At 35.5% G+C, this 13,391-nt stretch overlaps 3 protein-coding genes across 8 annotated transcripts in view; 2 read left to right on the top strand and 1 right to left on the bottom strand.

The window, feature by feature from the left end:
* The window catches only part of LOC106876802 (zinc finger protein 239), a 56,020-nt gene that overhangs the window by 16,812 nt on the left and 25,817 nt on the right, over positions 1–13,391 (bottom strand). The gene's annotated exons all lie outside the window — the stretch shown is intronic.
* LOC106876800 (zinc finger protein 665-like) lies at positions 1,874–6,687 on the top strand. Of its 5 annotated transcripts, none has more exons than XM_052977902.1 (3): positions 1,874–2,141; positions 2,933–3,030; positions 3,440–6,687. In XM_052977902.1, the coding sequence occupies exon 3, from the start codon at positions 3,818–3,820 to the stop codon at positions 5,273–5,275; it is 1,458 nt and encodes a 485-aa protein (XP_052833862.1). In that variant the 5' UTR covers positions 1,874–2,141; positions 2,933–3,030; positions 3,440–3,817; the 3' UTR covers positions 5,276–6,687. The 5 variants fall into 5 exon arrangements, with proteins under 5 accessions (XP_052833862.1, XP_052833860.1, XP_052833863.1 ...); XM_052977900.1 differs by having other exon boundaries at positions 2,398–3,030; XM_052977903.1 differs by lacking the exon at positions 2,933–3,030.
* Positions 6,793–11,927, top strand: LOC106876798 (zinc finger protein 160-like). Of its 2 annotated transcripts, none has more exons than XM_052977892.1 (2): positions 6,793–6,911; positions 8,663–11,927. In XM_052977892.1, the coding sequence occupies exon 2, from the start codon at positions 9,037–9,039 to the stop codon at positions 10,747–10,749; it is 1,713 nt and encodes a 570-aa protein (XP_052833852.1). In that variant the 5' UTR covers positions 6,793–6,911; positions 8,663–9,036; the 3' UTR covers positions 10,750–11,927. The 2 variants fall into 2 exon arrangements, with proteins under 2 accessions (XP_052833852.1, XP_052833851.1); XM_052977891.1 differs by having other exon boundaries at positions 6,839–7,671.

The raw sequence follows: 13,391 nt of genomic DNA, 5'->3' as shown, positions 1-13,391 counted from the left end.
ACACTTCCACTCATGCCAGATAGAAACTATGTCATTGTGATATCTGTGTTATATCATTGTCTCAGGAATGTGCTATATATACTCATAAATGTTTTCTTATAGGAGAGAGTACCTATCACTGCGATATGTATAGTAAATCATTCTATGTGGAACAATATTTAACAAATCACAAATGCATTCATACAGGAGAGAAACCATATTACTGTGATATCTGTGATGTCATTTTCTTGTAATTACTTAATTAAACACAAACATATTCATTCAGGATCGGATTCTTATGATTGTGTTATCCCTGGTAAATCATTCTCTCAGTAATGTACCTGAACTTAACAGATATCTATTCATATTAATTAATAACAATATCAGTGATGAAATTTATGTCCTGGTCAATAAAGTGCTGAAATTGTATCACTCGTCATTCAATCAATTAAATTCATGTGTTCTGTTTTCTTGTGGATATGTAATAATTATACTAATGCATGACATTCCAGTTCCCATCTATGCCACTTGTGTAGCCTACATTACCATAGCAGCTGCGTCGGCATTACATCAAGCCGAATGTTTCTTTGACATGCAACCTATGTCACTTAAGCTCTGACATACTCAGGACAGAACCTTGCTCTGAAGTCCAGATCCATGTCGAAGATTTTGCTGCCACCCTCCAGGGTTTGTCCAAGCGTAACCTGTTTAATCGCATCCCTGAGGGTCCGTGGAGTTGTCTCGCCAGTGTTCTCTCGAAACCGCTGAAGAACATCTGCCTATCCAACAACACCTAAGAATGGCAGAAACTATTCCTGTTCTACGTTCTGAGTTCAAATTCTGCCGAGGTCGACTTTGCCTTTCGGGGTCGATAAATTAAGTACCAGTTACGCACCGGCGTCGATGTAATCGACTTAATCCATTTGTCTGTCCTTGTTTGTCCCCTCTGTGTTTTGCCCCTTGTGGGCAATAAAGAAATAAGAAACGTTAGCACGCCGGGCGAAATGCTTAGCTGTATTTCGTCTGCCGTTACGTTCTGAGTTCAGATTCCGCCAAGGTCGACTTTGCCTTTCATCCTTTTGGGGTTGATAAATTAAGTACCAGTTATGCTCTAGCGTCGATGTAATTGACTTAATCCGTTTGTCTGTCCTTGTTTGTCCCCTCTGTGTTTAAAGAAATAAGAAACTATTCCTGTTCAATTTTGTCTCCCTCCACGTGATGAATGGGAATAGTGGATCCTTCACTTCTTCCCTGAAACGGCATTTTGAGCTGTTCGAATCTATCCAAACAACTGTTCATCTCAAGTCGGTCATCAACCAAACCCTGAACAACGGTCAACCACATAACTTAAAGGAAACTGTTAATGCCAAATTCCGCGAATCTGACATTAGATCAATTAGCTGAAACTTCTCCGGTACTCTCCTTATTCTTTTACTTGTTTCAGTCATTTGACTGCGGCCATGCTGGGGCACCGCCTTTTAGTCCAGCAAATCAACCCCAGGACTTATTCATTGTAAGCCTAGTACCCATTCTATCGGTCTCTTTTTGCCGAACCGCTAGGATGTAAATGCACCAGCCTCGGTTGTCAAGAGAAGTTGGGGGGACAAACACGGACACACAAACATATACACACATACATACATATATATATATATATATATATACGATGGGCTTCTTTCAGTTTCCGTCTATCAAATCCACTCACAAGGCTTTGGTCGGCCCTAGGTTATAGTAGAAGACACTTTGTGTTTTCATATAAATTAATATCTGTTAAATTAAGAATATTCAAATATTCAACATGAAATGGCATAATAAAAAATATTATGGCAGAGGTAAAGAATACGCACACCACCCGTTTTCGGCAGTTAAGGTTACGGTCACGCCGAAAACGGGTGGTGTGCGTATTCTCTTCCATCGCCCAGTTCACATTTTCAGAAAGTAATTATGGCACTAAAATGCATTAACAATTTACTACCTTAGTTTTAGCATCAGACAAAAGTGTGAGTAAATACAGGACGCACAACAACTTTATTGTTAGTTCGTTTCGTTGAGGTTCCGTGTCGGCTTTTTGTTGTGTCTTTCAATAATATTTCCTCCCTAGATCGGTTATTTGTGTAATTCAAAATATTTCATGCGAAGCACCGACTAATATGTCATCAGAGGTAAGATGTTAATATTAATTCTACTGTCCAGTAAACTTTATAAATTATGCATCGAAAAATCTGGATTTTGCTTGTCTTGGCCATGAAAAAATCACAATATTTTTAATTTCTATTATTTTAGTAGACATTCCATTTGCTGATTGTGTCCATTCAAAGCTGTTTATTGTTTTATTATAGAGGTATCATTTGCTAAACATCTGTATTTGCTGTTTATTCTGTCTAAACGATACACGTTAATAATTCTGTCCACTTTCAGCTCCTGAGAATAAATAATCTGCAACATCGTAAAACACCAATAGCTGACTGTAACATGTGGCCAGTGATACCACTACGGTAAACCAAGATACAGTTTTTTCTAGACAGAATCGGTAAACGTCATGAACTGGCAAGGAAACGGACGAAGTGTCTGTATACCTCTCAGGACTGTCTAAATCCTATCGTATGGAACCATGTGATTATTCGTTAATTTCCATAATTTTTTAAAATTACTTTTCTCACACTGTGTTCAGCTCTATGTGGTTGTAGTCACTCACACACGCACACAAAGAAGTTCACGCATTATCTTTCATATACAAGTACATACATCTGTCTATCAATCTTACAATGGTTAAATCTCTAATTTTTACAAGTGCACCTTCACCATTTTTTTTCTTTGCATATTTGTAATCTTCAATATCTAACTGAAACCTAGGAATTTGATAAAATTTCCAGAAAAATGTATTTTTGAAGGTGAGGTGCGAAAGTGCATTAGCCCCATTTCTTTAACCATATTTCGGGACAACATTTTGCAGAAATACGTTTTCAAGGATCAGCTTGTCGGAGTTTGGCACAGTTTGTTTGTAAAAGATACACATTATTAAGAAAATTACAAGAGGAAAAACTGGGACAGGTTCGTTCACTAAATTTTAGTTATGTTTATGTTTGATCTGTTAGGCAAGTTGTAACAGTCATGAACACTACCTAATTTCATTAATAATAGACCTGCTCAGGGATAACCTAGGGTTAAACAGTAGTGACTTTTGTTACTGAAGATAGTAGAATGTTATTGCCCAATATTCTATAGTTTAACGTTTTACATAATATCCGAAGGTAGAAGAACTGAAGTCTGTGTATATGTGGACATTACACAAAGTTGTATCATATAATTTTAGTAACAAAATAAATTTCAAAGACCACTTGTTTGGGTAAAAGATTATATCAACAGTTTAACGTTATGAAAATGTAGTAATATTTTTTATAGTTGAATCTCTGCTTTGTAAGTTTTTCCTATATCTTCTACTGTTTCTATATCATTTCAGAATGTGAAATGTTAGTGGTATAAAGGAGCTTCTATGTGAGATCCATCATGAATATTGATCATCATTTGAAGACTAATGGAAGATGTTATAAATAATAGATATAACCCTCTTTATATGATTTGTCTATGGTGAAAAACTCTGAAATATTTCTTCTGAATTAATAGCAACATTTGTTTTCATCATTACCTGGAATATTTACTAAAGTATTTTCCCATTCAGTCTGAACTTGGAAAAATCAACAAAGGTGTTTGTATTACCTTTAGATATTGACAAAGACCAGACTTGTGGAAAATATAGCAGCAGAAGTATTTGAATCAACAAAGAAATATATAAAGAAGAACGGGAAAATATATTTTGTTTGTATACAAGAGAACAATAATGAATCCTCAGAAGATGACAAAAGAAAGAGAAAAATTATCACACCAATGTGATATCTGTAAAAAGACTTTTTCTAACAAGGGAAATCTCACTATTCACAAATGTGTTCATACAGGAGGGAAACCATATCACTGTGACATCTGTGGGAAATCATTCTCTCAAAAATGTAGCCTTACCTCTCACAAATACATTCATACAGGAGAGAAACCACATCAGTGTGATATCTGTGGTAAATCATTCTCTCAAAAAAGTAACCTTACCTCTCACAAATACATTCATACAGGAGATAAACCATATCAGTGTGATATTTGTGGTAAATCATTCACTCAGAAAAATAGCCTTACTTCTCACAAATACATTCACATAAGCGAGAAACCATATCAGTGTGATATCTGTGGTAAAACATTCGCTCAAAAAAGTCATCTTGCTTCTCACAAATCCATTCATACAGGAGAGAAACCATATCACTGCGATATCTGTGGTAAATCATTCTCTCATAAAAGTAGCCTTACTTCTCACAAACGCATTCACACAGGAGAGAAACGAAACGACTGCGATACTTGTGGTAAATCATTCTCAGAGAAATTCATTCATACAGGGGAGAAACCACATCACTGTGATATATGTGGTATATCATTCTCCCAGATAGGTGACTTAACTAAACACAAATACATTCATACAGGAGAGAAACCTCATCATTGTGATATCTGTGGAAAATCATTCTCTCAGAAAAGTAACCTCATCTCTCATGAAAATGTTCATACAGGAGAGAAATCATATCCATGTAATATTTGTGGTAAATTATTCTCTCATAGAGGTAGCCTTGCTTCTCACAAATACATCCATTCAGGAGAGAAACCATATCACTGTGACATATGTGGTAAATCATTCCTTCAGATAGGTAACTTAACTACACACAAATATATTCATACAGGAGAGAAGCCTCACCAGTGTGATATCTGTGGAAAATCATTCGCTCAGAAGGCCAGGCTTATAACTCACAAATACACTCACACTGGAGACAGACCATATGAATGTGATATTTGTGGTAAATCATTCGCTCACAACAGTAGCCTTACATATCACAAATCCATTCATTCTGGAGACAAACCATATCAGTGTGATATTTGTGGTAAATCATTTTTTCGAAGAAGTTACGTTATCTCTCACAAAAATATTCATACTGGAGAGAAACCTTATCACTGTGATATTTGTGGTAAATCATTCACTAATCCCGTTAATGTTACTAAACACAAATACATTCATACAAGTGAGAAACCATATCACTGTGATATTTGTGGTAAATCTTTTTCACTAAGATGTTATTTAATTGCTCATGAACGTATACATACTAACGAGAAACCATATCAGTGTGATATTTGTGGTAAATCATTCTCTCGAAAAGGTAACCTTAATTCTCACAAATATATTCATTCTCGAGAGAAATCTTATCACTGATATTTGTGGTTAATTGTTCTGTCAAAAGTGTTGCCATACTTATGACAAATCCATTCATAAAAGACAGAAATCATATCACTGTGATATCTGTGGTAAATCCTTTTCATTAAGAAGTTATTTAACTACTCACAAACTCACTCATGCTCATGAGAAGCCATATCACTGCAATATTTGTGGTAAATCATTCTCTCAAAAGAATGGCCTCACTCATCACAAATCCATTCATACAGGAGAGAAACCATTTCACTGTGATATCTGTGGTAAATCATTCTCTCACTTGAGCACTTTGAATTCTCATAAATACATCCACACAGGAGAGAAACCATATCACTGTAATATCTGTAGTATAGCATTCTCTCAAAAAAGTACTTTATCTGTGCACAAAGGCACCCATACAGGAGAGAAGCCATATGCCTGTGATGTCTGTGGTAAATCATTTTGTTCCAGAAGCAGTTTAACTTCTCATAAATACATTCACACAGCAGAGAAACCGTATTCTTGTGATATCTGTGGTAAGTCATTCTGTGTAAAAAAAAGTATTTATCTAAACACAAACGCGTTCATACGCGTGAGAAGCCATATCGCTGCGATATCTGTGGTAAATCATTCTCTCAGAAAAGTTACTTAAATAGGCACAAATACATTCATACAGGAGACAAACCATAGCACTGTAATATCTGCAGTAAATCGTTCTGTGTAAGAAAATATTTAATTACAAGTCCATTCTTATTGGAGGGAAACTATGTGACTGATGTCTGCAGCAAATCATTCTCTCAGGAATATGCTTTATATACTTATAAACGTATTCATACTGGAGAGAAACTCTATTACTGTGATACCTGAGGTAAATCATTCTCTGTGGAACAATATTTAACTAATCAGAAATGCATTCATACAGGAGAGAAACTATATAACTGTTTAATCTATGGTAACTCAACACAAATACATTCATACAGGAGAGAAATCATACTACTGTGACGTCTGTGATAAGTCATAATAATAAACTGCACACAAACATATTCATACAGGACAAGATTGGGATCTTTTTTAAAACGGGGGCCACATTTTTCATTAATCTTTTACGTAGTGTTTTTGGTACCGAAAGACTTTCAAACTTCGTATACTTATCTATTTTGTGTTATAGAACAGAAAAATATTTTTGTATTCGAATTTATTTCATGTAAAAAATTGTCTTATTTCGATAAGTATTCAGTTGTTTATATTTACTTCTTTGGCTGATTAAGCCATAGCTTCGTTTTGTGGCCCCCGTTTTAAAAAAGATCCCAAGATTGTTATGACTGTGTTATCTGTGCTAAATCATTCTCTGAATCATGTACCCTAACTAAACATGTATTTATTCATATTGATCGATAACAATACCAGTGATAAAATAGATGTCCTGGTGAATAAAATAAAGCAAACGTATTACTTTTTACAAAACAAATTCATTTTTCACATTTTCCGTATTTGCATCAATTCACTAATTATGATGTGTGTTTTTCATTCAAACAATATTAATTACATTCATTTGCTCTGTTTTCTTGTGGATATATTGTTTTGACACTAATGTATTACACTCCAGTTTCTAGCCATGGTCAATTATTCTCTGCTGGACATGCTCAGGAGTGGCTGTGCGGTAAGTAGCTTGCTTACCAACCACATGGTTCCGGGTTCAGTCCCACTGCGTGGCACCTTGGGCAAGTGTCTTCTACTATAGCCTCGGGCCGACCAAAGCCTTGTGAGTAGATTTGGTAGACATGAAAGTGAAAGAAGCCTATCGTATATATGTATATATATATATAGGCGCAGGTGTGGCTGTGCGGTAAGTAGCTTGCTTACCAACCACATGGTTCCCGGTTCAGTCCCACTGCGTGGCACCTTGGGCAAGTGTCTTCTACTATAGCCTCAGTCCGACCAAAGCCTTCTGAGTGTATTTGGTAGGCGGAAACTGAAAGAAGCCCGTCGTATATATGTATACATATTTGTGTGTCTGTGTTTGTCTCCCCAACATCGCTTGACAACCGATGCTGGTGTTTACGTCCCCGCGGTTCGGCAAAAGAGACTGACAGAATAAGTATTAGGCTTACAAAGAATAAGATAGCGTAAAAGTAGCAATAGACTTGAAAATAAGTAGTCAGCTTCTACTTTTGTTTCTCTTAGAGTTTGTTTCATTACAATTCACATTTTCAAAAAGTAATTATAGTAACAAAACACATTAAAAATTTTCCACCTTAGTTTTAGCATTCAACAAATGTGTATTAATACGAGGTCTGCAATAGCCGGAGTTTTAGTTCGTTTCGTTGACGTTCCGTGTCAGTTTTTCTAAAGTCTACTTATTATATTCGATCGAGTTGGTGCTTTTGTGTAATTCGATTCTGATTTATTTATCATAAGAGGTAAGATGTAATATTTTATTTTTAATAAAACCTAATGAACCTGGCTTATTCGAAACTGCAGACAATAGTGAAAGTTTTCACATCGATATTAATTCTTTTGTCCGGTAAACTTCTTTAATTAAGCGAAGAAAATCTGGATTTTTCTTGGCACGGCCATCAAAAACCACCAAATTAATTTTAAATTTCTTTAATAATATTAGATATTCCATTTGTTGACCGTGTTCATTCAAAGCTGTCTATTGTTTTATTATAATGGCATCATTTGCTAAACATCTGTATTTGCAGTTTATTCTGTCAAATTCAAATAGCTGACTGCAACATTGACCAGTGATACCTCTATGAGAAAACAAGATTTAGCTATTAGTAGACAGAATCGGTAAATGGCATAAATTAGCAAAGACAGGAATAATTCAAATTACAAAAACGTATTCATGATTCACGTATTCTGTAGTTTAGCAAGTTAAATAATATCTGAAGGTGGATGAGTCGAACTTTGTGCATATGTAGACATTGCACGAGGTTGTATGATATAATTTGAATGAGAAAATAAAATTTAAAGACTAATCTTTCAGGTTAAGGTTTATATCCACAGTTCATCATTATGAAAATGTAGTTTGTTTTCTTCCTCTAGTAAGGCGGCGAGCTGGCAGAAACGTTAGCACGCCGGGCGAAATGCTTGGCGGTATTGCGTTTGCCGTTACGTTCTGAGTTCAAATTCCGGTCGACTTTGCCTTTCATCCTTTCGGGGTCGATAAATTAAGTACCAGTTGCGTACTGGAGTCGATCTAATCAACTTAATCCCTTTGTCTGTCCTTGTTTGTCTCCTCTATGTTTAGCCCCTTGTGGACAATAAAGGAATAAGAAACGTTAGCACGTAGGCAAAATGCTTAGCGGTATTTCGTCTGCCGCTACGTTCTGAGTTATATTTTTTATTGTTGAATCTTTGCTTTTTAGGGAATTTTTTATATCTTATGTTTCTGTATCATTTCAGAATATTTGATGTTACTCGTATAAAAGAGTTTTTACGTCAGATACATCGTGAATATGGATCATCTTTTGAAAACAAATGGAAGATGTTATAAATAATAAATATAACCCTGTTTATATTATATATCTATGGTGAATAACTGAAATATTTATTCTGAATTAACAGTAGCATCTGTTTTCCTCATTGTCAGGAATGTTTCCAAAAGTATATCACATTTTGTTTGAACTTGGAGAAATTTGCAAAGGTGTTTGTATCATCTTCAGACTTTCAAGATCAGATCTGCTGTAAATATAGAAGTAACTGTATATGAATTGAGAAAGAAATATACAAAGAACAAAGCAAAAATATATCTTGTGTTTCTATACTACAGAACAATAATGAATTCTCAGGAGATGATAAAAGAAAGAGAAAAATTATCATATGAATGTGATATCTGTAAAAAGACTTTTTCTAATACTGCAAATCTCACTGCTCACAAATGTATTAATTCAGGTGGGAAGCGATATCACTGTGATATCTGTGGTAAATCATTCTCTCACAAAAGTAGCCTTACTTTTCACAAATACGTTCATACAGGAGAGAAACCATATCAGTGCGAAAACTGTGATAAATCCTTCTCACTAAGACGTTATTTGACTACTCACAAACTTACACATACTCGTGAGAAGCCATATCACTGCGATGTTTGTGGTAAATCTTTCTCTCAAAAAAGTAGCCTTAATTCTCACAAATATCTTCATACAGGAGAGAAACCATATCACTGTGATATCTGTGGTAAATCTTTTCCACTAAGACGTTATTTGACTATTCACAAACATATTCATACTCGTGAGAAGCCACATCACTGTGATATTTGTGGTAAATCATTTTCTCAGAAAGGTCACCTAAATTCTCACAAATCCATTCATACAGGAGAGAAACCATATCACTGCGATATATGTGGAGTGGCATTCTCTCAGAAAATTAGTCTTACTTCTCACAAATATATCCATACAGGAGAGAAACCATATCACTGTGATATCTGTGGTAAATCCTTTTCACAAAGAAGTTATCTAACTACCCACAAACTCGCTCATACTAATGAGAAGCCATATCACTGCAATATTTGTGGTGAATCATTCTCTCAAAAGAGTGGCCTCACTCATCACAAATCCATTCATACTGGGGAGATAGCATATCAGTGTGATATCTGTGGTAAATCATTCTCTCAAAAAAGTCACCTTACTTCTCACAAATACATTCATACAGGAGAGAAACCATATCAGTGTGATATCTGTGGTAAATCATTCTCTCAAAAATGTCACCTTACCTCTCACAAATACATTCATACAGGAGAGAAACCATATCACTGTGATATCTGTGGTAAATCATTCTCTCAGAAATGTAACCTTACTTCTCACAAATTCATTCATACAGAAGATAAACCATATCACTGTGATATCTGTGGCAAATCCTTTTCACAAAGAAGTTATTTGACTACTCACAAACTTTCTCATACTAATGAGAAGCCATATCAGTGTGATATTTGTGGAAAATCATTTTCTCAAAAAAGTAGCCTTACTTCTCACAAATCTATTCATACAGGAGAGAAACCATATCAGTGTGATATCTGTGGTATATCATTCTCTCAAAAGTGTGGCCTTATTTACCACAAATCCAGTCATACAGGAGAGAAACCATATCAGTGTGATATTTGTGGTAAATCATTCTTTCAAAAATGTCATGTTACTTATCATAAATACACTCATACAGGAGAGAAACCATATGACTGTGACATTTGTGGTAAGTCATTCTCTTGTTCAAGCTCTTTAACTTCTCATAAATACATTCACACAGGAGAGAAACCATATCACTGTAATATCTGTGGTATAGCATTCTCTCAAAAAAGTAATTTATCTGTGCACAAACGCACTCATACAGGAGAGAAGCCATATGCCTGCGATTGTTGTGGTAAATCATTTTCTTCTCGAGACAATTTAACCTCTCATAAATACATTCATGCAGGAGAGAAAGCATATTCCTGTGATTTCTGTGGTAAATCATTCTGTGGAAGAAAATATTTAACTGATCACAAACTGATTCATACATAATACAAACCATATCACTGTGATATCTGTGGTAAACCATTCTCTCTAAAACGTTACTTAAATAGATAAATACATTCGTAAAGGAGAGTAACTATAGCACTGTAATATCTGCAGTAAATCATTCTGTGTAAAAACATATATTGCTAACCACAAGTCCATTTATACCAGAGAGAAACTATATTGCTGTGATCTCTGTGGCAAGTCGTTCTCTCATGAACGTGCTATATATACTTATAAACATTTTCTAATAAAAGAGAAGACTTATTGTGATATCTGTGGTAAATCATTCTCTGTGGAACAATATTTAACTAATCAGAAATGCATTCATACAGGAGAGAAACTATATAACTGTTCAATCTATGGTAACTCAACACAAATACATTCATTCAGGAGAGAAATCGGATCTTTTTTAAAACAGGGGCCACATTTTTCATTAACGAAACACTGAAACTTGGAACACTGGTAGAATGTGTCATATAAAACATCTTTTTCTCTTAGTCTTCTTAAAAAAAAAAGAAATCCAGAAGTTATTCCATGTTAAAGTTGTCGTATTTCTGTAATTTCAACCAATCACTGACGTCCATTCAGCCGATATACATTAAGTGCCAACTACATAAACAAACGATTCTGAAACAATTAACCCTAACCCTAACCCTAAGGTTAGGGTTAAAGCAAATAAAACGAAGGTATGGAGATTAAATACGCTTTACATCGCTTAATCAGCCAAAGGAGTAAATGTAAACAACTGAATACTTGTCAGTGATTGGTTGAAATTATCGAAATAAGACAATTTTTTACATGAAATAAATTCGAATACAAAAATATTTTTCTGTTCTATAACACAAAATAGATAAGTATACGAAGTTTGAAAGTCTTTCGGTACCAAAAACACTACGTAAAACATTAGTGAAAAATGTGGCCCCCATTTTAAAATAGATCCGAGAAATCATACTACTGTGACATCTGTGATAAGTCATTCTCTCATAGAGAAGAATAATAAACTGAACACAAACATATTCATACAGGACAAGATTCTTATGACTGTGTTATCTGTGCTAAAGCATTCTTTCAATCATGTACCTTAACTAAACATATACTTATTCATATTGATGAATAATAATATTGGTGATAAAATAGATGATAAATAAAATACAGCAAATGTATTAATTTATATGAAACCAAGTCATTTTTTACGTTTTCTTCATTTGCTCTGTTTTCTTGTGGAAGTATTATTTTGACACTAATGTATCAATTGTTACATTAGATTATTTGTTCTCTGTTGGACATGCTAGGCTGTCCCAGGATCTGCAGTCTTTGTGCTGTTGTTGGCACTCCGTCGCTTACGACGTCGAGGGTTCCAGTCGATCCGATCAACGGAACAGCCTGCTCGTGAAATTAACGTGCAAGTGGCTGAGCTCTCCACAGACACGTGTACCCTTAACGTAGTTCTCGGGAATATTCAGCGTGACCCAGAGTGTGACAAGGCTGACCCTTTGAATTACAGGCACGACAGGAACAGGAAGTAAGAGTGAGAGAAAGTTGTGGTGAAAGAGTACAGCAGGGTTTCACCACCATCTCCTGCCGGAGCCTCGTGGAGCTTTTAGGTGTTTTCGCTCAATAAACAATCACAACGCCCGGTCTGGGAATCGAAACCGCGTTCCTATGACTGCGAGTCTGCTACCCTAACCACTGGGCCATTGCGCCTCCAGTCTTTGTGCTACTACCCACATAGTGGAAAATACTTTTCAAAAGTATAATGCCCTACTCTACCTATGATGCAAGCACGTTTCTGCTCACCCCATGCTATGAATGATACAGCAGCTTTTAATGGTTGTATTCATTTATTCCAACATAAATACCAAGCAGGTATTTATGTTGGAAATGTGGTTAGAATGATACCTCAAAAGAATAGAAGACCAATTCTTAAAGCAAACTTGACTGTAAAGTATAATATGTCATACATGTATGTATATTGTTATAATTGTCCTTTTCGTAAATAAATAAATTGACATAACGTAATGTCTATAAGTTGATGAATATCACCTATTGATCCCCTCCATTTTTTTATTGTCTATAAATTAATGGTAAAATAATTCTTTACCCTCTCACCCATTTATATCACTTGGCAATAAAAAAACACTTGTGTATTAATAATTGGGTATTCTACCAGCAGTGGAGGCGCAATGGCCCAGTGGTTAGGGCAGCAGACTCGCGGTCATAGGTCATACAGCAAAGCATTCGATACTGAGTATCTACGTATGTGCCAAAAAGAGTTTGTGTGAGATTTGGCTGTTGTTTCTAGCACGTTCATAGCCTGCTTTGAAGGCCGTAGAATGCGGAGGGGAGGGGTGGGTTTTCTTTTTTTTTTTGTTTTTTTTTTTAAATTGAAATTTTACTAACAATTTTTCTTTTTCAGAATCGGAATCTCCATAGCCGAAAACGTGGGTTTCCGTAAAAATTAACGTGCAATTAACGTGCAAGTGGCTGAGCACTCCACAGACACGTGTACCCTTAACGTAGTTCTCGGGAATATTCAGCGTGACCCAGAGTGTGACAAGGCTGACCCTTTGAATTACAGGCACAACAGAAACAGGAAGTAAGAGTGAGAGAAAGTTGTGGTGAAAGAGTACAGCAGGGTTCGCCAG

The sequence above is a fragment of the Octopus bimaculoides genome, chromosome 29 (genome assembly GCF_001194135.2).
Source record: "Octopus bimaculoides isolate UCB-OBI-ISO-001 chromosome 29, ASM119413v2, whole genome shotgun sequence".
Classification (NCBI taxonomy): domain Eukaryota; kingdom Metazoa; phylum Mollusca; class Cephalopoda; order Octopoda; family Octopodidae; genus Octopus; species Octopus bimaculoides.
Note: the sequence above shows the minus strand (reverse complement) of the source record. Positions and strands in the feature narration are given on the sequence as shown.